Source organism: Cetorhinus maximus, chromosome 8, assembly GCF_964194155.1.
Source record: "Cetorhinus maximus chromosome 8, sCetMax3.hap1.1, whole genome shotgun sequence".
NCBI lineage: Eukaryota > Metazoa > Chordata > Chondrichthyes > Lamniformes > Cetorhinidae > Cetorhinus > Cetorhinus maximus.
The window spans coordinates 70,500,393-70,524,602 of record NC_135886.1 but is presented as its reverse complement, the minus strand read 5'-3'; the positions used below and the strand labels follow the sequence as shown (position 1 = coordinate 70,524,602).

The 24,210-nt window shown below is 44.5% G+C and overlaps 1 protein-coding gene and 1 long non-coding RNA gene across 2 annotated transcripts in view; one reads left to right on the top strand and one right to left on the bottom strand.

Moving 5' to 3' along the window:
- Window positions 1-24,210, bottom strand: part of LOC144683710 (uncharacterized) — a 272,653-nt gene that overhangs the window by 34,042 nt on the left and 214,401 nt on the right. The gene's annotated exons all lie outside the window — the stretch shown is intronic.
- frmpd3 (FERM and PDZ domain containing 3) overlaps window positions 1-24,210 on the top strand; it is a 235,935-nt gene that overhangs the window by 14,072 nt on the left and 197,653 nt on the right. Inside the window, exon 2 of the mRNA XM_078547754.1 lies at window positions 22,136-22,238. Within this exon, the coding sequence (XP_078403880.1) occupies window positions 22,136-22,238 (103 nt within the window). The remainder of the gene's footprint in view (window positions 1-22,135; window positions 22,239-24,210) is intronic.

The following is a 24,210-nucleotide window of genomic DNA, read 5'->3' as shown; positions in this document are numbered from 1 at the left end:
AAACTGGAGGAACAGCACCTCATCTTCCGACTAGGCACTTTACAGCCTTCCGGACTGAATATTGAATTCAACAACTTTAGATCTTGAACTCCCTCCTCCATCCCCACCCCCTTTCCGTTTCTTACCCCTCCCTTTTGTTTTTTCCAATAATTTATATAGACTTTTCTTTTCCCACCTATTTCCATTATTTTTAAATCCAGAACTAATACCTTGTCAATCTTTCCACCCCACCCCCACTAGAGCTGTACCTTGAGTATCCTGCCATCCATTCTTAATTAGCACATTCGTTTAGATAATATCACCACCTTCAACACCTCTTTGTTCCTTTGTCTGTGACATCTTTTAATTATCTGCTCCTATCACTGCTTGCTTGTCCCTACAACCACCTCCCCCCCCCCCCCCCCCCCCGCCAACCTCTCTCCCCGCCCCCCCCCCCCCCCACCACCACCTTAAACCAGCTTATATTTCACCCCTCTCCTAATATTACTCAGTTCTGTTGAAGGGTCATGAGGACTCGAAACTCTTTTCTTCTCCGCCGATGCTGCCAGACCTGCTGAGTTTTTCCAGGTAATTCTGTTTTTGTTACAGTGATAATAACTTGTATGCCTTCACCAGTATATGTTTTCAATTTAGCTGGTCTACTCCACATTCAATTGTTCAGTACCCTTGTTTAAATATTTGAACATGTGCTCCCCCACTACAGTGGTTGATGCACCGGTATCCACTTCCATATTTAAAGGTTTTCCATTGACTTGCAGAGTAACAGTGATTGACTCTGTTTTCCCTACTTTCACATTAAATAGAGAATAAACATCGGAATAAGTGGTTCTGGTTCTTCCACATTATGTACTTCCATCAGTTTAGTTTGCAGACTGGGAGTCTATCTCAATCTTTCTTTACATTCAGTATGTGCCCTCTTTTATGACACGACTGACACTCCACCACTTTAAAATGGCAAGTTTCAGGAATATGGTTACTTCCACATCGGTAACAATTCATTTTCAGATTTGTTGCTGAGCTGTCTCCTACATACTTTTAAAATTTTTGGGTAGCAGGGGCTGTCTCCCCCGTCGCCGCTGACTCCCTGGTTTTTGCACCATGCTTGGCGGTCTGTTCCCGCCCCCAACTGGAAAAGAGCGCCATTTTGCACACCCTGTAAGGTCTGCAAATCCCACTCGGCGCTTTCCATCACAAGCACTATTTCCAATGTACTTTTAAAACCAATATTTACTTCAGCTAATAACCGTCACTGAATGGCATCATTGTGCACACCACAGACCAAATGATCCCTTAACATATTGTTTAGGGTCTCCCCCAAAGTCATAATGTTCAGTTAGCTGTTTCAACTTCGCTACATATGTTGCTATGGTTTCCCCCGGGGCTCTTACTCTCGAATTAAATTTGAACCTCTGCATGATTACGGAGGGTTTGGGTTGAAAATGACCCTTTATAAGGTCTACCAATTCGCTGAAGGTCTTCAAATCGGAAGCATTCTGGGCCGTCAAACCATGGGTTAAATTATAAGTTTTACTCCCACAGACGCTTAGGAGAATTGCTTTCCTTTTTTCCTCCACCGTTATTTTGTTTGCTTGGAATAAGAAACCGAGGCATTCTATATTTTAACTCCAATCCTTTGTGGATGAGTCAGAGGGGTTGGGTCCATCCTGCCAAAAGGTGGCATACCTGGTGAGTAGATTTTTCCTTTCTTCTGTATAAAACAAGATACTCACATTCACTGGGCGAGGGACAGCGCTGGAACCAATTTATCCTCATCGCCAGTTGTTATAGACTTGATTTTCCAGACAAGTTTCTCATAAGAAACAGTGAACTTCAGCAGCAGTTACATGCTCCCATCAAGAACCACAACAGACAAAAACTCCATCCCTCAGGTTCCCCGTGCTTAGGGCTGATTTGTTCACACTGTCACGTGACACCACACAGTACAATAAATCTTAAAGCTACAGCCACTACATTCCTTAAAGCTACAGTTGCTACAGTGTTGCTCCGCCTCACAGGGAAGGTAGGGGACCAGGTGACCTGTCCACACAAGGACTGCAACAAATATGATGCTGCAGCATAACAGGAAGATGGAGCAGAGACTGCGGAGAGGGCAAGCTCTGTATGGTGCCCTCTGCCAAGTTGCAGCTGAAGTCCATACAATGACAGGAGACTGTCAGGCAGGCTAACAAATGCACCCAGCATCTCAGTGTGCATGCCCATCTGGCACTCCCCTGTAGGATCAAGGCCCTCTCCTGAGTCCCCTGGAACAGTATTGGTCTGCAATCTCATCCTTTCAGTGGGCTGTTAAATGAACCATCCTTTACTCCTGGCCCGACTACAGCCAACATCCAATAACTCACCACATGCTGATCTCAACTCTAAACAAGCTTCCAGGGTATGTACAGTGCTAGTATCTGAGCGGTGGCTGAGAATGTCAGATTAAGTGACAACGCATCTTCATTAATGGTGTACTGTCACTCTTTCCTCCTGGGGCAGCTGCGGCTGCGCAGATGGCAGTTCATGGTGTCTGAAAGCAGAAAATCAGAAGAAGAAGGTTGGCATGAGGAAATGGGGATGGGGAGGGACGCAAGAGGTCTGTGGTGTCACCAGCAGCAGCTTGCTCATCATGTCAGATAGCAGGATGAGGATGAGCTAGAGTTGAGAAGGACAAAAGGCAGGGCCAGACTATCATCCTCAATGTTCTCAGTGACACCAGATGGCACAGGCTTTGTTGCAACCAATATTTGGAGAGCCATCTCCTCCATAAGGCTCAAGACATGCAGACATCTTTGTTTCCCTCAACGTTTCCCTCACTCTGCTTCTTTCTATTGTGTACCACCTTGTCCTGCAAAGGATAGAATGTCAATGATCCTGTTGCACTGTGTTTGGGTTTTATGCCTCCCAAAGCTGAATAGTTGAAGGTATGTGGAGGCTGCAAGAGATGGGTATGAGGCTGACAGCGTTGGAAGGTGTGTGAGGATGAAGTATTTGGATGTTAAACAAAAGTCCTAAATGCCAGGGGTTGCTGATGGGGGTGTGGCACGTGCATTGAACAGATTGAGAGGCTGGTGGAGTGGTGGATGGGAGATGTCATGTGAAGATATATTCACTGACCTGGGCCTCCTGCAAGAAACCATTAGACTCCTTGTGGCACTGCGGCCTGGTCCTCAGGTCCAGATGCTGGGAATTGAACTCCCTGACCTTCTGATCCTAATCCCTTCTGAGGGTCTCCTTGAGGATCTCCTGACTCCCTGTGGAACTATGGCATTTCTCCCCCTCACCACTTTCAGCGCTAAAGCCTTCGGCACTTCATCTGTGAATCTGGAGCCTCCTCTCTGCCCCTGTATTACATTTTCCTTGTCTAGAATTGCAACAATAGTATTCAACAGCGGCTTCCTCTCATTTAGTGCAGCTTCGCTTTAAGAGACAGATTGCCTTTAAGAAGAACAGATTGGCTGCATCAGATGTGATCCATAGGCAGCCAGCAGCATGGTAACCACAGGGCCCTATCATAGAGATGAGGTGGCAGCACCAAATTTGTGTGCTGCCCACTTCCAAGATTGGTGCAGGCAGGTCAGAAGTCACAAAACCCGCACACAATTATTGGCACTATCCTATTTTTAGCCCTGATGGTATATATCAATATGGAGAATGACCACTTTATCAGATTTCAAAGACTGGTGAGACCAGTTGTTCTTGCTGTGCCTCAACAAGAATTGGCATCTTTTGCAGAGGGCAGGAGAGAAAATTGGAGAGGAGATAAAAGTACTTTAACTAGAGAGCTGGTAAATTGAAAAACTGCGGATTATAATCAAATAAAAATGGTTGTCAAAATTTAGAGGGCTGATAGTTTACTATAATCTGTTGGTGCATTTCAGGTAGGTAGTTAATTGTGGCCTTTATTGCATTAAAGACAAGCAGTGTTTTACAGGCAGGCAATGTAATCTGGCAGTTTGGACAACATTTCCAGACCTCTTGGACAGTCATATAACTCATAGGCGTCATTTATTCCCTGAAACAAACTGCAACATATTTCTTCATAGTATCATAATTACAATTTTGAGCTATATAGGAGAATGTTTAATATATCTTTATTTCAGTCCAAAAATGCTACGCCATTTTTCAAAGAATTAAAGTCACTTGGATAGATTGTCAACTTGCCACTTAAGTGTAAAACAACTTTGCCAATCACCACAATTATATAAAGCAAAAGATTCATATTTCCAGCTGGAAATAAGTATTGGAAATCATTTCAGTAGAAATATAGATTGTGTTGTTTGTAGAATGGATGCCGATCTGTAAAGCTAGTTTCACACTCGAGCAGCAAGTTGAATTCTACCCCAGTGTTTCTTAGCAAAAGTGATTTGTTAGACTTTGACAATAGCTGTGCAGCTTGTTTAGTTAATAACTAGTTTGTTTGGTCACAAGATAGAATGTAGCCCTTCAAGCCTCCTTCGTCATTCAATAAGATCATGGTTGATCTGATTGTGGTCTTAACTCCACTTTCCTGTCTGCCCTCCCCATAACCATTGACTGACAAGAACACAAGTTATAGGAGCAGGGGTACGCCATATGGCCAGTTGAGCATGTTCTGCCATTCAATACGATCATAGCTGATCTTGGGCTTCAAGTCCATTTTTCCATCAACTCCCAAAATCCCTTAATTCCCTAAGAGACCAAACATCTGTCTATCCCAGCCTTAAATGTATTCAACGATGGAGCACCACAACCTTTTGGAGTAGAGAATTCAACCCTTTGAGTGAAATATTTTCTCCCCATCTCAATCTTAAATGATTAGCCTCTTATCTGGAGACTGTGCCCCTGTGTTTTAGACTCCCCAACCAACAGAAACAATCTCTCAACGTCTACCCTATCATGCCCCTTCAAAATTTTGTAGGTTTCAATGAGATCACCCCTCACTCTTCTAAACTCCAGAGAATATAGACCCAATTTACTCAGCCTCTCATCCCATCCACCCCAATTTAGTGAACCTTCATTGTACAGCCACCAATGCAAGTATATCCTTTCTTAAATGTGAAGACCTAAACTGCACACATTATTCCAGATGTGATCCCACCAAAGCCCTGTACAATTGTAGTAAGACTTCTTTTACTCCAATCCCCTTACAATAAAGGCCAACATGCCCTTTGCCATCCTAATTGCTTGCTGCACCTGCAAGCTAATTTTCTGTGTTTTTTTATACAAGCACACCCATCAAAAAATGCTGCTTTTCTATTCTTATGACCAAAGTGAATAACTTCACACTTCCCTACATTATATTCCATCTGCCATCTTTTTTGCCCACTCACTTAACCTGTCAATATCTCTTTGCAGCCTCTCTGTGTCCTCCCCACAGCTTACCTTCCCACTTAGCTTAGTATCATCAGCAAACTTTGATACATTACTCTCTGTCTTTTTATCTAAGTCATCAATATAGATTGTAAATAGCTGAGGCCCCAACACTGATCCTTGCTGTACTTTACTGCCTGCCAACACCAAAAAGCCCTATTTATGCCCACTCTCTGCTTTCTATCCATTAAACAATCCTCTATCCATGCTAAAATATTACCCCCAACACCAGGAGCCCTTATCTTGCCTATCAACCTTTTTTGTAGCACCTTTGGGGATGCCTTTAGGAAATAAAGTTATATTACATCTTCTGGTTCCCCTTTATCTACCTTATGAAAGAAACAATTCTCATCTCCGTCTTAAAAGGGCAACCTCTTATTTTTAAACTGTGTCCCCTTGTTCTAGGTACCCCCACAAAAGGAAACATCCTTCCAGTATCCACCCTATCAAGCCCCCTCAGGATCTTATATGTTTCAATAAGATCAAGTCTCATTCTTCTAAACTCCAACAAGTATAGGCCTAAACTGTTCAACTTTTCTTCATAAAATAGTCCTTCATCCCAGGAATGAGTCGCATGAACCTTCTCTGAATGGCTTCTAGCACAATTATATCCTTTTTCAAATGAGACCAAAACTGTACAAGGTACTCCAGATGAGGTCTCACTAAGGCCCTGTACAGCTGCAGTAAAACTTCCCTATTTTATATTCCATTCCCCTTGCAATAAACTCCAACATTCGATTTGCTTTCCTAATCACTTGCTGTACCTGCATACCAACTGCTGACTCTGCTTGATTGTATTATGATTTCCTAAATGTCCTGCTGCTACTTCCTTATAGCATCCTGTTTTCAGTCTCCCTCTTTCCTTGAATAAAGATATTATATCTGTGGTTTTCCAATCTGCTGGGACCTTGCCAGAATCTAGGGAATTTTGGAAGATGCTTAATGGATGTTTTTCAGATTGGAGGAAGGTTTATAGTGGAGTTAGGAAGGACAAAGATATTCAAATGAGCAATAGAGGGGAAAAAAGCACAATCTGAAAGGCCTTTAACAACAGAAAAGCACAATCCTCTAAAAGTAATACTTTTACTAAATATACATTTATGAAGATTGACTTAATATAACTTGAAGCTTGGTGATCCCACTGAATCTGTTATGAATTCTATTGTTCCAGTTTATAAGCATTTTTTTTTAAATATTTTAAAATAATAAAAAATTGCTTACAGTTGACCTTGGATGAAGGCAATCCTAGAACAAGCTCAATTGTTGCCTAAAAACAGAATTAATTTCCATTTGTTCCCAATGTACCAAAGCACTCTTCATCCAAACTGATTGAGAAGAATTCTAATGGACCATACTATTTCCCATTCATTTCCATTGTTTGGTGTTCCAATTGTCCACATTCCTTCCAATTTGCTTGCATTATAGAACAAAAGGCTGATGCTGCCATTGAGGGCTCCCATGGAGGAATGGTGTCCACAGGGAGTGCTCCAGGCTTTCCATTTCCCAGCCTTTATTCCATGTCAACATCACTCCTCACTGGGAGCACTCAATTGCACTATCAGCCATCCAATGTCTGCTCATTGACTTGCAATTGAAAAATTCCAGTGGGTCAAACCATTTCCTATTCTCTTCCTTTGAATAGAATTGAAATATACTTTATTATCCGAGTTTTCAACGTGATAATATTCAAAGTAATTTAAATAGCTTTTGTAACTTGAGATTTTAGCCTTGGCTCAGTGACAGCACATTTGCCTCTGAGTCAGATGATTGTGAGTTTAAGCTCTACACTTTAGACTTGATTGAGCACAGGATCTAGGTGGACAGTACAGTGCTGCATTATTGGAAGTGTTCTCTTTTGAAATAGATTTTAAGCCAGGCACTATTTGAGCTCATAGATTGATACACAAGATCTCATGACACTATACGAAGGAGAGTTGGAAAGTACTCCAGGTGTCCTGGCCAATATTTATCCCTCAACCAACATTACTAAAACTGATTACCTGGTAATTATCTCATTGCTGTTTGTGGTATTTAGCTGTGCACGTATTGGTGGCCATAATTCTTTTCATTACAACAGTGACTACACGTCAAAATAAAAGCCTGAGATTGTGATAGGTGCTATATAATTTTTTTTTTATTCGTTCATGGGATGTGGACGTTGCTGGCTAGGCCAGCATTTATTGCCCATCCCTAATTGCCCTTGTTCAGAGGGCACTTAAGAATCAACCGCATTGCTGTGGGTCTGGAGTCACATGTAGGCCAGACCAGGTAAGGATGGCAAATTTCCTTCCCTAAAGGACATTAGTGAACTAGATGGGTTTTTACAACAATCGACAATGGTTTCATGGTCATCACCAGACTTTTAATTCCAGATTTTTTTATTGAATTCAAATTTCACCATCTGCTGTGGCGGAATTCGAACCCAGGACCCCAGAGCATTACCGTGGGTCGAATACAAGCTCTTTGTTATCTTCATCCTTGATATTTAGTCGTATTTCTTATGCAAGAGCATCATCTTCCACAGTTCTAATCGTTCCAAAATTTAAACGTTCAAAGTCACTTTCTGCTAATTTACATTATTCTAACTTCCTGATCAAGTGAATCACATTCCAAATAAAAGATGAATTCCTACCAAGGAGTGAATCATTATCCATGTGATGTCATCTCCCAAATCTATGCCCATCTTTCCCGTAAATCCAAGTGAATCTCTCCATTCAGATTTTCAATGCTGCCATAGCACAAAACAGTGCTAACTAAAATCACAACAGGGATCCTCTGTGACTGTGGTGGACTATCAATGCTAATCCTCCTTTACCCTCTGGAGCCTTTTAGACAGTCGACCACACCCAGATAGTGATTGCCTTTGACATCAAGACACCACATGGCTGAGTGTGGCATCAATTAGCCCTATTAAATTCAAGTAAACAGGAGTCGGGGGGAAAACATTCCATTGGTTGGAGTCATACCTAGCACAAAGGAAGATGGTTGTGGTTGTTGCAGGCCAATCACCTCAGCCCTAAGACCTCACAGAAGTTCCTCAGAGCAGTGTCCTAGGCCCTACCATATTTAGTTGTTTCATCAATAACCTTCCCACTATCACATGATCAGAAATGGGAATGTTTCCTGCCAATTGCAGTGTTCAGTTCCACGTGTAACTCCTCAGATAATGAAGCAGTCCATACCCACATACAGCTAGACCTGGACAATGTTCTGGCTTAGGCTGACAAGTGGCAAGTAAAATTCATGCTACACAAATGCCAGGCAATGACCATCTCCAACAACAGAGAATCTAACCATCACCCCTTGACGTTCAATGGCATTACCGTCATTGAATCCGCCACTATCAACATCCTGGGATGCTTACTATTGACCAGAAACTGAACTGGACCAGCCACATAAATACTGTGGCTATAAGTGCAGGTCAGAGGCTGGTAGTTCTGTGGCAAGTGACTGACCTCCTGACTCCCCAAAGCCTGTCCATCATCTACAAGGCGCAAATCAGGAGTGTGATGGAATACTCTCCACTTGCTTGGATGAGTGCAGCTCCAACAATACACAAGAAGTTCGACACCATCCAGGACAAGGCAGCCCTCTTGATTTGCACCCTGTCCACGGCCTTAAACATTCACTCGCTCCAGCACTGCAGTATGCACTATCTACAAGTTGCACCGCAGCAACTCGCCTGGGCTCCTTCGACAGCACCTTCCAAACCCACAACCTCTACCACCTTAGAAGGAAAAGGGCAGAAGGTGCATTGAACACCACCACCTGCAGGTTTCCTTCCATGACACACTCCATCCTGACTTGGAAATATATCGCCGTTCCTTCATTGTCAGTGGCAAAGTTCTGAGCTCCCTCTCTAACAGCACTGTGGACTGCAACAGTTCAAGAAGACAGCTCACCACGATCTTCTCATGGGTAATTAGGAATGGGCAATAAGGGATGCCCTTGCCAGCAACACCTACATAGCATGAACAAATAAACAAAAATAATTTCCTGTCTAAACCTCTCAATCATTCCATCTCCCTTTCCTCCTTTAGGATTTTCCTTAAAACACACCTCCAAATGTCACCTTTAGCTCAATAACCATTTATTTCTGATTACAATTCACTGAAGTGCCTTAGGATGTTTTTCTATGCTAAAGATGCTTGTAAATTCAAGTTGCAGTTCACGTTTGAATGCACATTTTATTGACTGATGAGGGTCTAGTACATACAATATCAATTTTAACAGTCAAAGGTATATTTCCTTCCAGTCATTTATGTTGGTAAAAAGTTTGGCATAACTATAAAGGGGGTTTCCTTGCTTTATGTTCATGGCAGGCTTCTGTTAATGTTAGTGAAGAAAGCAAATATACCCTGAATAATTAAATACCTTACTGTATTAGATCAGTCTATTCATTTATATAAAAATCGAGGCATAAGAAGGTAAGCAGGAGCAGACTATTTGGTGCCTGAAGAGTGCTCCACCATTCAGTAAGATCATGGCTGGTCTGATTGTGGCCTTAATTCTACTTTCCTACCTGCCCCCATAACCCTTGGCTCCCTTGTAGATCGAAAATCTGTCTAACTCAGCCTTGAATATATTGAATGACCCAGCCTCCACTGTTCTCTGGGATAGTGAATTTCAAAGAAGAAATTCCTCCTCATCTCCATCTTAGATGGGAGATCCCCTCTTTTAAAGCTGTACCTCCTTATTATAGATTTCCTCATGAAGGGAAACATCCTCTCAGCAACTACCCTGTTAATTCCCCTTGTAATTTTATATGTTTCAATAAGTTCACCTCTCATTCTTCTCATCACCAATGAGTATGAGCCTAAGCTGCTTAACCATTCTTCAAAGTCAACCCTTTCATCCCAGGAATCAACCCAGTGAACCAACTCTGAACTGCCTCTAATGCAAGTATATTGCTCCTTAAATAAGGAGACCAAAACTCAACACTGTACTACAGGTGTGGTCTCACCAATGCCCTTGCACTTGTAACAAGACATCCAAGTAACAAGGAGCAGGAGTGAGGAGGACCCGGGGACTGATGGCAGCATTTAAAGAGCAGGAGAGAGGAGAACCTGGAGACAGACAGTAGTATCTAAAAAAAGTGAGAGAGAGGAGGAACTGGACATAGACAGCAACACCTAAAAGAATGGGAGAGAGGAGGACCCAGATACAGACAGCAGGATCTAAAAGAGCAGGAATGAAGAGGACCTAGAGAGAGAAAGCAGGATCTAAAAGAGCAGGAGAAAGGAGGATTTGGATATCCAATCCAGTCAAATCCTTGGCTTCAGAGTGTACTGACTGTTCTGGGAAAAATCAAAGTGTGATGTCACAGGAAAACATTTACTTGATTGGCTGGTGAGTATTTTTCTCATTTATCTTTCAAAGCTTAGGTAATTTTAGTAATTGTAAGATTTTATTAGTAATAGTAAGGCTTACTAGTGGTAGTAAAGCTTAATAGTTTGGCTGATGAGTTTTTCCTATTTATCTTAACTAGGGAATTTCAATCGAGGTGGGTAGAACATTTAGTCCTACTTGTGCTTATATTATTTTAATACAGACATTAATTAAAATTAAGTCAGCAAAATAAAGGATGAGATCAGTACATTGCTGAGAAAGGATCTTGGATCAGAAAATCAAGGCGTAGAATCTGTTTGAGTGGAGCTAAGAAACAGCGAGGGGCAGCAAACATTGCTAAGAGTTCTTTATAGGCCTCTAGATGGTAGTGATTATGTAAGGTATGGTATAAATCAGGAAACTAGAGGTCCATATAACAAGGGTAGTACAGTAATCATGGGGACTTCAATCTATGTATAGACTGGGTAAACTTAATTAGGACTAATGCTGTGGAGGACGAATTCCTGGAATGTATACACAATGGTTTTCTAGAACATTATGTTGGGGAACCAACTAGAGAATGGGTTATTTTAGATCTAATATTGTGCAATGAGAAAGGGCTAATTAATAATCTCGTTGTAAAGGAGCCTCTAGGAAACAGTGAACCATAATATGATAGAACTACATCACTTTCAAACTTAATGTAAAATTCTATTGGGGTTCTGCTATCTTTACCCACCCCAGCAAGGTAAATTTATTCATTCAAACTTATTATAAAGTCATGAATTCTCAATTGAAAGAAATTTTAAATTATTAAAAGGGCTTTGTCAGTTTCTAGCCATTGACATGGTTTTAAAACAATCTATCCTTTCTCCCAGGAATACTTAGACTAAACAAAGTTACGTCAGAATAAAACGTACGTGGTATGTTGTACCAGTTTTGTCTCTCTTAAAGAATCTCCCTTATCAGAACTCAGAGGCCAGAATATTGCTGTTAGCGTGCGGGGATGGGTCCGACATGCCCAACGCGCATAATGATACGCGATGACGTCGGGTGTGCGTCCCAACGTCATCGCACATCATTTAGGTATTTCGTTCAGCAGGCGCGCTCTGGAGGCAGCTGCGTGCCCGCCAAACTGTCAAAAGCCTATTAAGGCCATGACAAAACTAATTAAGCTGATTAACAGCGCTACCTGTCCAACCTTAAGTTGGCGGGCAGGCAAAGAGCCCAAGCGACCTTCATGTTTTTCAGGAAACCTCCACAGGCGGGATGAGGTTTCCTGAAAATTTAATAAAATAATTAAATAAAATTTGCAAAATGCACAAACTTGTCCCAGCTCATGTGACAGTGTCACAGGAGGGGACATGTTTAAATAATTTTTCAGAACATTAATAAAATTTGTGCTATCAACTTAATCTCCCTGAGGCAGCTCCATGCTTCAGGGAGATTCCTGCGCTTTTTCATGCTCATTTCAAGCGTAGGCCCCGACTCTCCCTCCTCCCCCCACTCGCACAGGTAGCGCTGAGCGCTACCGGCCGTACACCACACTGGGTGGTCTTTAATTGGCCCGTCCATGTTAAATGGCGGCGCGCAGCGGATCTTAGGTGGCAATCGGTTCCACGCCTGCCCCCACCTGCTCCCGCCCAGCCCACCCGACACAGGTAAGTTTCTGGCCAGAATCTTATAACTAAGAATTCTAGAAGAGTTAGGGTTTGTGAGGTTTACAGATTGAGACTACAACTCATTTAATGGTTTATATATAATACTTTATTATAAGCGTAAGTCTTAGATTATATCATGGTAATGTTTTGAATACTACAAAATGTAAATGCAAGATAAACTAATTCATCAAAATATAAGAGCAAACTTCAAACTCACTTTAGATAACATAGTTTTTTTTTCATTCACGGGGTGTGGGCTTTGCTGGCTAGACCAACATTTATTACCCATCCCTAGTTTCCCTTGAGAAGGTGGTGGTGAGCGATTTTGAACCTGCGACAGTGAAGGAACGGTGATATATTTCCAAGTCAGGATGGTGAGTGACTTGGAGGGGAACTTCCAGGTGGTGGTGTTTCCATCTATCTGCTGCCCTCGCCCTACTAGATGGTTGTGGTCATGGGTTTGGAAGGTGTTGTCGAAGGAGCCTTGATGAATTCCTGCAGTGCATCTTGTTGAGTATCCAAACAACATTTTATACTCACAATCAAAGTATAAAATGTAGTTTTTGCTGTCTTTGTCTCAGCTATGAAGAAACCTATCTTAATGTCTCAGCTCATTGATGCTCCCGCAGCATCTAACTGATTTGTTAACTTAAGTTTGCGAGATAAAGACAATCTGTTACATCTGAATAATATGATTATTGTCTGTTTTACTGTTAGACCTCTTTGTCCTGAGCAATTCTTTAGAATCAAAACATCATGGCCAGAATAAAATGATGTGCGGTGATGTCACGCGAGCATCCTGACATCACCACGCGCCATTGCGATATTTAGGTGGGCGGGCACGCAATGTTTTCCAATGTGCACCCACCATTAATTAATGATCCACTTAAGGCCCTTGAGGCAGCAATTGTCGTGGAATTTTCAGGCCCGTGCAATCTTCAGGACCTCGCACGGGTGCAATGGGCAGGCGGGTAGGACACATTTGTATAAACCTCATCCACGGGGGGATAAAAGGGGTGATTGGGGTCACGAGTGTTATTTGTCAGACATTTAATTTTTAAAGTTACTGCTAGTTGCCTGTGTGAGCAGGAATACTTCAAAACTCTTCACAGTTGCTTGGACGGGAGTAACAGGCTTCAGGTCAGGGCTCTTGAGTAAACATTATTTCTGGTTCATTCTGGTCTTGCTGGTTTCTGGAAGCCTTCCCTTAGCCTGGGAATGAGAATTGTGCTGTCCACTGGAGGCACCTCCTCTGAGGAGGAAGGGAGGGTCAGAAGGAGGAGGAGGCCAGGAGTCCACATTCAGCCTCAAAGGGAGCCACCATTGGGAGGAGAGGCACAGGCACAAGGGGCGCAAGGCCAACAGGAAGTCCAAGATGGAAGGGGCCACAGAAGATGCCACTATCCTGCTGCCAGGGTTTACAGGCGGCGAAGCAGCTACCTCAATATATCTGAGGTGCAGTGCCGAAGGAGATTCCATCTCTCAAGAGAGACAGTCACCTCCATTTGTCAGATGATTGGCCCTGAGATCTGCGCCAACTATATGAATGGGCACCCAATACCAGTGGCGCTGAAGGTCACGGCTACCCTCAACTTCTATGCCTTTGGCTTTTTCCAGGGGTCAGTGGGTGATCTTTGTGGAGTCTCCCAGTCAGCTGTCCACAGTTGTGTCAAGCAGATGACAGATGCTCTGTTCAGGCGTGCATTGATTTTCATCCACTACCGTTGGGACCAGGCCAGCCTGACAGAGCGAGCCAGAGACTTCGCAGTGATTGCTGGCTTCCCCCGTGTCCAGGGTGCAATAGGCCGCACTCATGTGGCCATCAAGGCGCCAGCAGGTGAGCCCGGTGCCTTCATCAACAGAAAGGGCTTCCACTCCACGAACGTGCAGATAGTGTGTGATCACAGGATGCTGATTCTACAACTCTGTACAAGGTACCCAGGCAGCTCCCACGACGCCTACATCCTCAGACACTCCCAGGTGCCGGGTCTCTTCAGTGCTCCAGCCCGGCTGGATGGATGGTTGCTGGGTGACAAGGGCTATCCCCTCAAAAGGTGGCTCATGACGCCTCTGCACCATCCAAGAACAGAAGCTGAGCAGTGGTACAATAGGAGCCGCGCCTCCACAAGGGCTGTGGTAGAGAGAACCATCAGTCTTCTCAAGATGCACTTCCGATGCCTGGACCACTCAGGGGGTGCACTCCAATACCCCCCAGATAGTGTGTCACTGATAGTGGTTGCATGCTGCTCTCTCCACAATCCGGAGCTGGAAAGGAGCGACGCAGTGGGGGAAGATGTGGACACAGTTGCTCCGGCTGCACACGATGAGTCCAGCAGTGATTCCGAAGATGAGCACTCACAGGAGAACGCTGAGGGGGTAGACACTAACCCGGGCATACTCCAGGGGGGCAGAGATACCTGGGAAGCTTTAATCCAATGAACCTTCAGCTAGCACATCACAGATGGACCTCCAACACAAGCCAGGGCTACAGGCTTGATGCCTGAGTGCAAAATCTGCCTGGGTAGGAACATTAATGAAGGACCCTGTCAATGAAGGTCAATGTGAACCAACTTACTCATTACATCATGGATTCCCGTCCACCTGCAGAAGGAGTCACCCTGAGCCATGCTCACATATCAAAATTTAATGATTTTACAAAATGAAGTACAGAAAAAAATAATTACAAAGGTGTTATGCATCAAACCAAGTGGTCATGAAGTAAAAGCGGGGCAACATAAAACCACCAGTGAGAAACCTGTGGTGTGCCTAAGGTGCCTTAAGTTTACGCTTGTGGGTGCTACATCTAGGTGTTCCCCCCTCACTGGCACTGGCGTCTGAGACAGCCTGCTCACTGTGCTGTCCTGCTGGCCTCGGTGACCTTGGCGGATGTCCTCTGGGCCATGGAGCCTCTGATGGCCCCGCCTGGAATGGAGCATCCAGTTCCACGGCTGGCATCCTCCCCAGTTGCTTCAGCCTCATTGGATCCCACGGTCACTGGCAGAGCGACGGAGAAGCTGCTGCCCTCATCTGGAGCGCCCTGCGAGGAGCCCGCAGAGACGACAGGCAGCTCCCGCGCCAACGTGAGGTCGCTTCGCTCCTCCCTGCTCACTGTTGATGGATGGACACCGAGCTGGGATACTTGGTGGCCAAACCATCTCCTACACTGGCACTGACTAGCTGAGGTCAATGCCGCTGTGAGGGCTTGCAGGTCCAAGCAACCCCAGGAAACCCTGATTGCTCTCCTGGAGGAGCCTCTCCACGAGAGTCGCCACTCTCTCCATGGAGGAAGCATGGCGCTCGGCCATGAGGCTCATTGCATCGGTGATGCTCCACATGGGCTCCTCCCGCATGGAGACCATGCCACGCATAGCCTCAAATATCTCCGCCAGATCCTCCCGCAGACCCTGCTGGCTGCTGCTGCCTCACGGACGACTCCAGAGACACATCATCAGCCACTGACCGAGCACGTGCCTGGTCACCTGCAGTCCTCCGACTGCCGGCACCATGGGCACTCTCTGTCTCCACCCGCACCACAAGCGAGTGTGAAGTGCCCTCACCGCTGTGCCCCGGGACACTAGCCAATGATCTAGTTCCCACCGAGGTGCTAGTATCTGCGCTGGTGCCTGCCTGGCAGAGATGGTGTAATGCTGGTGAGTCCAATTGTTCAGGGGCCTCAGGTGTAAGAGGTGGCCCCTCTGCCTCCTCCTCCTGGCCCTGCTCCGGTGATGCTGAAAGGAAGAACAAGGACATTTGAGTAGTTAAAGCGGAGACAATGTCAATGTGCATGCCTGTCCCCCGGATCGGTATGCGCTCATCTTTCCATAATCAATGGTCAACCCATGTTGCAAACTTCAATCACTGAGCATTCAGCAATGCCATGGTTGCTGGGACACACACGGTGACCTCAGTGCTCGGCAATCTTACTTCCTCCAGGCACCCCCGTGGATCTGGGCGCATGGCGCCTCTCCAGATCCATCACCTCTTGCTCGTAGCTAGTCACGATGGCCAACTGTGCCTGGCCTCCACCAGTCCGCATCCGCTCGGCGGCATTGTGTGCAGCCTTCTCCTGAAAAGGAGAGAGGAGCATTGATTAGTCCACCCTGTACCTGGATTCCCATTGCATCCCTGCCACCCCAACCAGAGTGGGACATTGCAGGGGTCCAGTGCTTCATCACCCTGCAGCTGCCGCACACTCACACAAAGAAGTCAGGGCTGACCCCCCTTTGCTCACATGCTGCCTCCATTATATTTGCCACCCACATGGTCTAACCTTGCAAAGCAAGGAGGCACAAGCATGTGGAACGCCAAGGGCAGCAGATGGATGGGTGCCCGGCCACCTGGAAGCTCCCTTCCCAGTCAGTCAGCAGCCTGACTTTGACATGTTTTGCAGTTCCAGCACTGCGCCTAGGTGCAGATCCTTGAAGTTGCCCCCAAAACAGTACTCTGGGTGTCAGTGTCACACATGCTGTGGGTGCAGAACCCATCTCAGCACAACCCTCTCAGGGTGAACTAGGCGTGGGCAATATCTGCTGGCCCACCCAGTGAGGGACACATGCCGTGAATGATTCAATACAGGAGCTGCAGTCAGAGTTGGGGGGGTGCAGTGGGGGGGGGCCCTTGTGGGGAAAGGCTACCGGCTGTACTAATTGACTCCTGCAACATGGTACTCACCCTCACCCTTCCCGACCTCAAGAGGTCGTTGAGTCGCTTGCGGCACTGGACCCACGTGCATCGCACCACGTCATGGGGGCTGACTATCTCTACCACCTCCTCCCAGGCACATTCGGTCAGGTGGGGGGCCCTCCTCCAGGAGGGCAGCTAGGCACTCATCGGAAAACGGAGGGGCACACTGCCCCACTCCCTACCCTCCAGCCTGGCCTGCTCTCCAGCAACGCTCTGGTGAGCCCTTCTAATGGCCATTGTGAGCAGCCTTTGTAAGGCTGCCAACGCTTCATTTAAACAGGCCACCGGGTCGCCATTGGACCCAGCGGTCATTACACCCCCGCCGCCACCCGCCTACTCCCGCTATCCTCAGGAGCTGCGCTTCACACTGGGCGGGCCTTAATTGGCCTGCCGCGTAAAATGGCGGCGCAGACCCGATTGCGGGCGGCAATCGGCCCCGGCACCCACTCCCAACCAGCCCGCTTGACACGGGGAAAATTCTCCCCGTGTTTCTTTCTAAAATGCAGGGGCAAGCGTTACCAGCTTAAGTGTGCTTCCCTATCAGAAAGGCCTGTTCTCAAGGCCTCTTGTCTGGGCCTCCCTGTGTATGTGAAAATAATATATGTATGTCATTTTCACAGAGGAAATTTTTTAGCTGTATATTATTCAAGTTAAATTTTTAACCATTTCATAAACTGAACCAAATCCTTAACAGTTCAATCGAAACTAGGGTCCTAAATCTAAACAAAGGAAACTTACGTATGAGGGGCAATCTGGCTGTAATAGGTTGAGAAACTACATTAAAAGGTATGATGGTAGACAGGCATTGGCTAGCATTTAAAAAATTAATGCATGGTTTACAACAAATTTACATTCCTTTGAGGCACAAAAACACAGCAGGAAAGGTGATACAACCGTTCTATCAAGAGAAGTTCAAGATTCTATTAGATCAAAGGAAGAGGCTTATAAAGTTGCCAAGAAAGTATGGGAGCACTTTAGAATTCAGCAAAGGAGGACCAAGAAACTGATAAAGAAAGGGAAAATAGAATATGAAAGTAAACTAGCGAGAAACGTAAAAATGGACTGCAAAATATTCTATAGGTGTTTAAAAAGGAAAAGATTAGCATAAGCAAATGTGTGCCCACTACAGTCAAAGACAGGGGAATTTATAAGGGGGAATAAGGAAATGGCAGAGAAGCTAAACAAGTACTTTGTGTTTGTCTTCACGAAGGAAGATACAACAAAAAACCCAGGAATACTGGAGAACTAAGGGACTAGCGAGCCTGAGGAACTGAAAGATATTAGTATTAGTATTAGTAAAAAAGTAGTACAGGGGAAATTAATGGGACTGAAAGTTGATAAATCCCCAGGACCTGATGATCTTCATCCCAGACTGTTGAAAGAGGGGGCTTTTTTTTTAACTGATGCTTTCATGGGATGTGGGCGTCGTTAACAAGGCCGGAATTTGTTGTCCGTCCCTAATTGCTTGGCCATTTCAGAGTCAACCACATGACTGTGGATCTGGAGTCACATGTAGGCCGGAACAGGTAAGGATGGCAGATTTCCATCCCTAAAGGGCATTAGTGAACCAGATGGATTTTTTACAACAATCAATGATAGTAAATGTAATATCTCCAAATTTGCAGATGACACAAAGCTGGGTGAGCTGTGAGGAGGATGCAGAGATGCTTCAGTGTGATTTGGACAAGCTGAGTGAGTGGGCAAATGCACGGCAGATGCAGTATAATGTGGATAAATGTGAGGTTATCCACTTTGGTAGCAAAAACAGGAAGGCAGATTATTAACTGAATGGCTATAAATTGAGAGAGGGGAATGTGCAACGAGACCTGGGTGTCCTTGTACACTAATCGCTGAAGGTAAGCATGCAGGCACAGCAGGTGGTAAAGAAGGCAAATGGTATAGCGAGAGGATTCGAGTACAGGAGCAGGGATGTCTTGCTGCAATTTTACAGGGTCTTGGTGAGACCACACCTGGAATATTGTGTGCAGTTTTGGTCTCCTTATCTGAGGAAGGACATTCTTGCTAGAGAGGGAGTGCAGCGAAGGTTTACCCGACTGATTCCTGGGATGGCGGGACTGACATATGAGGAGAGATTGAGTCGATTAGGATTATATTCGCTAGGGTTCAGAAGAATGAGGGGGATCTCATATAAACCTATAAAATTCTAACAGGACTAGACAGGGTAGATGCAGGAAGGATGTTCCCGATGTTGGGGAATCCAGAACCAGGGGTTACAGTCTGAGGATACGGGGTAGACATTTAGGACTGAGATGAGGAGAAATTTCTTCACCCAGAGAATGGTGAGCCTGTAAAATTCGTTACCACAGAAAGTAGTTGAAGCCAAAACATTGTATGCTTTCAAGAAGGAGTTAGATATAGCTCTTGGGGTGAAAGGGATCAAAGGATATGGGGATAAAGCGGGAGCAGGCTATTGAGTTGGATGATCAGCCATGATCATAATGAATGGCGGAGCAGGCTCAAAGGGCCGAATGGCCTACTCATGCTCCTATTTTCTATGTTTCATGGTCACCATCATTGATGTTAGCTTTCAATTACAGATTTTATTAATTGGATTCAAATTTCACCAGCTGCTGTGCTGGAATTTGAGCCCACACCCCAGAGTATTAGCCTGGCCTTCTGGATTACTAGTCCAATGACACTAACCCTAAGCCACCGTCTCCCCCCTGTAGAGGGAGTGATATGTTGGTAGTCAGATTGGAAGGTAGAAAATGTAACTCCACTGTTTAAGAAAGAGGGAAGAGAGAAAACAGGGAACTACTGTTAGCGTGACATCCGTAGTAGGGAAAATGCTAAAATCTATTATAAAGGATGTGCTAACTGGACGTTTAGAAAATAATGGTAGGTGGGCAGAGTCAACATGGATTTATGAAAGGAAAATCATGACAAATCATTTGACAAACTTCTTGGAGTTTTTTGAAGACATAACTAGCAGAATAGGTAAGGAGGAATCAGTGGGTGTGGTTTATTTGGATTTTCAGAAGGCTTTCGATCAGGTCCCAAGGTTAATAAACAAAATTAGAGGGTTATGGGATTGAGGGTAAAATACTGGCATGGATTGAGAATTGGTTAATAGACAGAAAACAGAGTAGGAATAAACTGGCCATTCTCAGGTTGGCAGGCTATGAGGCTATAACTAGTGGGGTACCATAAGGATCAGTGCTCGGGCCCCAGTTATTCAGTCTAGATCAATGATTTGGATGTGGTGACCAAATGTCATATTTCCAAGTTTGTTGACTACACAAAACTAGATGGGAATGTGAGTTGCAAGGGGGATGCAAAGAAACTTCAAGGGGATTTTGACAGGCTGAGTAAATGGGCAAGGACATGGCAAATGGAATATAATAGAGAAAAATGTGAAGCTATCCTCTTTGGTAGGAGAAACAGAAATGAAGAGTATTTCTTAAATGGTGAGAGATTGGGAAATGTTGATGTCCAGAGGGACCTGGGTGTCCTTGTTCATGAGTCACTGAAAGCAGTCATGCAGATGCAGCAAACTGTTCACCAGTCCTCTGCCACCATTCCTTTCTCTTTCAATTTTTCTTTCCTTACAATTGTGGATACTAGAGCTTCTGCTGTCTCCTGTAATTTCTTTGAGTATCTATCGATGCAATTTATCTGAACCTGGGGTTTCAACATCTTTTATCGGCTAGTTTGTCTAGTATCTACTTTCATATTATCTTAACAGTTATAATATCCTTTGGACTACTGTCTTTCATCTGTCCTCGTTCCGAGGGTTGGCCGCACTATGAACAATCTTCTCCAGTGAATTCTATTCTCCGCTCCCCTCACTACCTGTCCCATAGAGGCTTTGAGACTTTGCCTCAATTTTCACTGACAAAGAAGAAATTATAATAGTTGTAGTGAAGAAGTTCTTGACTACTACTATTACAATTTCCTCTCATTTAGTAAAAATTGAGGCAAAGTATCAGTTTCGTATCCCTGCTATTTTAATAGCATCTCCTTTGAGTTTAGCCTGTTCATCCCTTGGTGGCCCTACTCCCGTGTTAATACTCCTTTTGTTACTTATGTGCCTTATGAATAATTTACTGTTTCTTTGATACCTATAATTTCATGTGTATTGCTTAAAAAAGAGACATGTCTGAGCTTTTCGTCTTGCACTCATCAGGACACTCGCAAGAATACCAATATAAGGGAGAATACAACAAATTATACTGTATGTGAAAAGAATGCTGATTGGTTGGCAAGTGGCACTACTGATGGTGACCAACAGTTAACTGCCAAGCATTGTTTGAAACTTAAACCAGGCAGCTTGACCCTGATTGGTCAAGGCATTGCCTTGAGGAATGAATCAGCGAATGGCTGTCACTTACTTCATTTAGCTGAAACAGGTGCAATGTGTGTACATGTTCTTTCTGTCTGCAAAGAACAGGGCCCTGTGTATGTATATGTAGCTTCCAGTACACGCAAATGCAACACATGGCAAGCCTGACTGACAATCTTAAATTGGTTGTCAGCATAATTCTTAGCACATTGGACAACATTTGCTAAATAATCCTCAATCACGGAATCACATCTAGTTTTGGGCACTGTGTTTGAGTTTTACAAGCACGGGCTGGTTGGGTATGGTCTGTACCCTGCCCGTTGCAAACAGCGGCTAGGACATGCTGTTTGATACACTCCACCAGTCTTCAGGACTTTGTTGTTTTCCCCTTATATTGATATTCTTGTAAGTGTCCAGATGAGTGCAAGATGAAAAGCTGAGACATGACTCTTTTTTTCAGCAATACTCAATTTCATGTTTGCTCTTTGCCTTCCTAATTATCTTCAATCGAAATAAGAATTATGGGAGATGAAAAATGCACTGCAGATTCGCCATCACCCATTTTACACTACTGCATAAAGTTAAAAGGACCCCAGTTAAATGTTATACTAATATCGCACAGTGGAATTTCAAAACCTACATCATTTGATTATGGTGTAATATTCCACGGCAAGAGTCCTTGCTGGATTGAGTTATCGACATTGGAACCTACAGATTTCTTTGGCTAGGAAGCACCTTTACTTATTTAACTATTTTCATCAGGGATCAACCCAATTTCTGTTTGGAGTAAATGTCTGTATTTCTCTGATAGGCGGTCCATCGGAGGGCAGACTCATACCAGGCGATCAGATTCTAGCCATAAATGACGAGGGCGTCAGCAGTGCCCCGAGGGAAAGAGTCATAGACCTTGTAAGGTAATCATTTGTTTGTTCAGCCAGTTAACGACAAGTTATACTTGTATAAATGATAATTTACCTGCAATGATTGGGTCTCTGGGAATAGGTGCTAAGCTACCTAATCTTTCAAAAAAGTTGCATAAAATATTGTAAGACACTGATGATTTTAAACTGGACTGTCAAACCTCTGAGACCTTCAATAGCAGCTAGAAAAAAAATGGCCCGGAACTTCCGCCAAGTGGCAATCTTTATTGGATTGCCGCACCGTTCCTAGTTTTCTGTACCCCGATGCTGCTCCTCATTTCTGGTCGGATATCCCAAGGCTGGCTTCTTCAGCAGTGAGGAGTATACTTTCAATCGAAGAGCTTCATTATAGCCCTGGAGCATCGGGACAGACAAGCCACACACCCTTTTTATGGCACCAGCTGCCGTAAGGTAAGTATAAGTGTCCAGGGTGAATGGATGAATGGGTGAATGAGGAGAGTAGTACAGTGGGTAGGTGAAGTAAGTGGGGAAGTGGGTAGGGTGGCAGGTGGGTGAAGTGGCAGGTGGGTTGGGTGTTAGGGTGGCAGGTGGGTGAGTGGATAGGTAGGTCAGGGGGATAGTCAGGTGGTGGGGGCTAGTCATGTTGAGTTGTTGGGGGGGGCTAGTTGGGGGTTCGAGGGAGGAATTGGGGACATCAATTGTATAGCTACGCAGGTGTTAGACTAGAATTTTTCTGCCTAACATTACCTGGATAACTATCCAGGTAAGTACGTCAGAATTATCTGAAGTCTCCAACTCTAACACGGAGTCAGAGACTTTTTCAGAGGGTTGCAGGGAGCAGGGGAATTGCCCTTCCAAAGTCCAAACTTCCCAGGCAATTCTCACAGAAGTGTGTGCATCGGGATGTCCCGGGGGTCCTGATGTGCATCTTGGATTATACATCTGGTCTTCAATGATCCGGAGTCCAGAAGATCTGAGCTAATGTTTTCAGTAATATCATAAAACAAATTGCTGTTTTATCTGCTGAGTGTTAAAGCTGGCAACCATGGAGTATTGGGTTGAAAGAAATGGAAAATCAGGTAACATTTAACAGCAGAGTTTAATAGTGGTATTAAAGTTACCTTCAGTTTTCTGGCAATTTTCAAATACTGAATATAAGTGCTAATGAAAATTTAAACATTTGTGTATTAAAGCCTTGTTTATACTACATAAAAAAAGCTTAAAATGTTCTGCTCGGTGAAATGGTAATAGGTAGCAAGTAGGTCTCACTCAGCTTGAGTTAATTTACCTTCAGGATTGTAAGAGGAGCAGGTATCAGAAGTGGAATGATTCTGAAAAATATCAGGGTTATCTCAGTGTGATACCAGCTTGGTGTAGGGTCGGCGTTCTATCTGGTTAGCTTGATACAAAGTCTGCACTGCTCCACTGCCCCAGGGAGCATGGCAAAAGCTACTACCTTGATCTCACAGGGAAACAGTGTGTGATGAGGTTCAACTGCACACGGGCTGATTCACAAGTTGTGCCAAATGGTTCACCAGGATATTTGGGAGAACACTCAACCTTGTATCTGTGTTACAATGAAGGTCACTGTTGTCTTCAGTTTCCATGCTGTTGGAAGTTTACAGGCATCTATAGGACATTGCACAAGGCATCTGCTATCCATTCACTGGTGCATTTAGAAAGTCATTGATGTAAAATTTTCCCATACATAAAGGTCCATCAAGTTCAGCAATGACCGGTGGTCTTGGCTTGAAAGATAATGGCTGGAATTTTCCGGCCCCATTGGTGTCGGCTGTCATGGCAGGCAGAGGGGACAATATGGAGAGAAGGCCAAAAATCGGTTTCATACCATTGTGAAACCAGTTTGCGATCGTTAATGGCGGACCGCGTTTCCCATCACCACCCGTTGAAAACCTAATTTCAATACTTTGGCATCTCATTAACAGCCCTGCTCGCCAGAACCATCTCCCCACATCAAATTTGCCGCCCTCATCAGCATGACTTC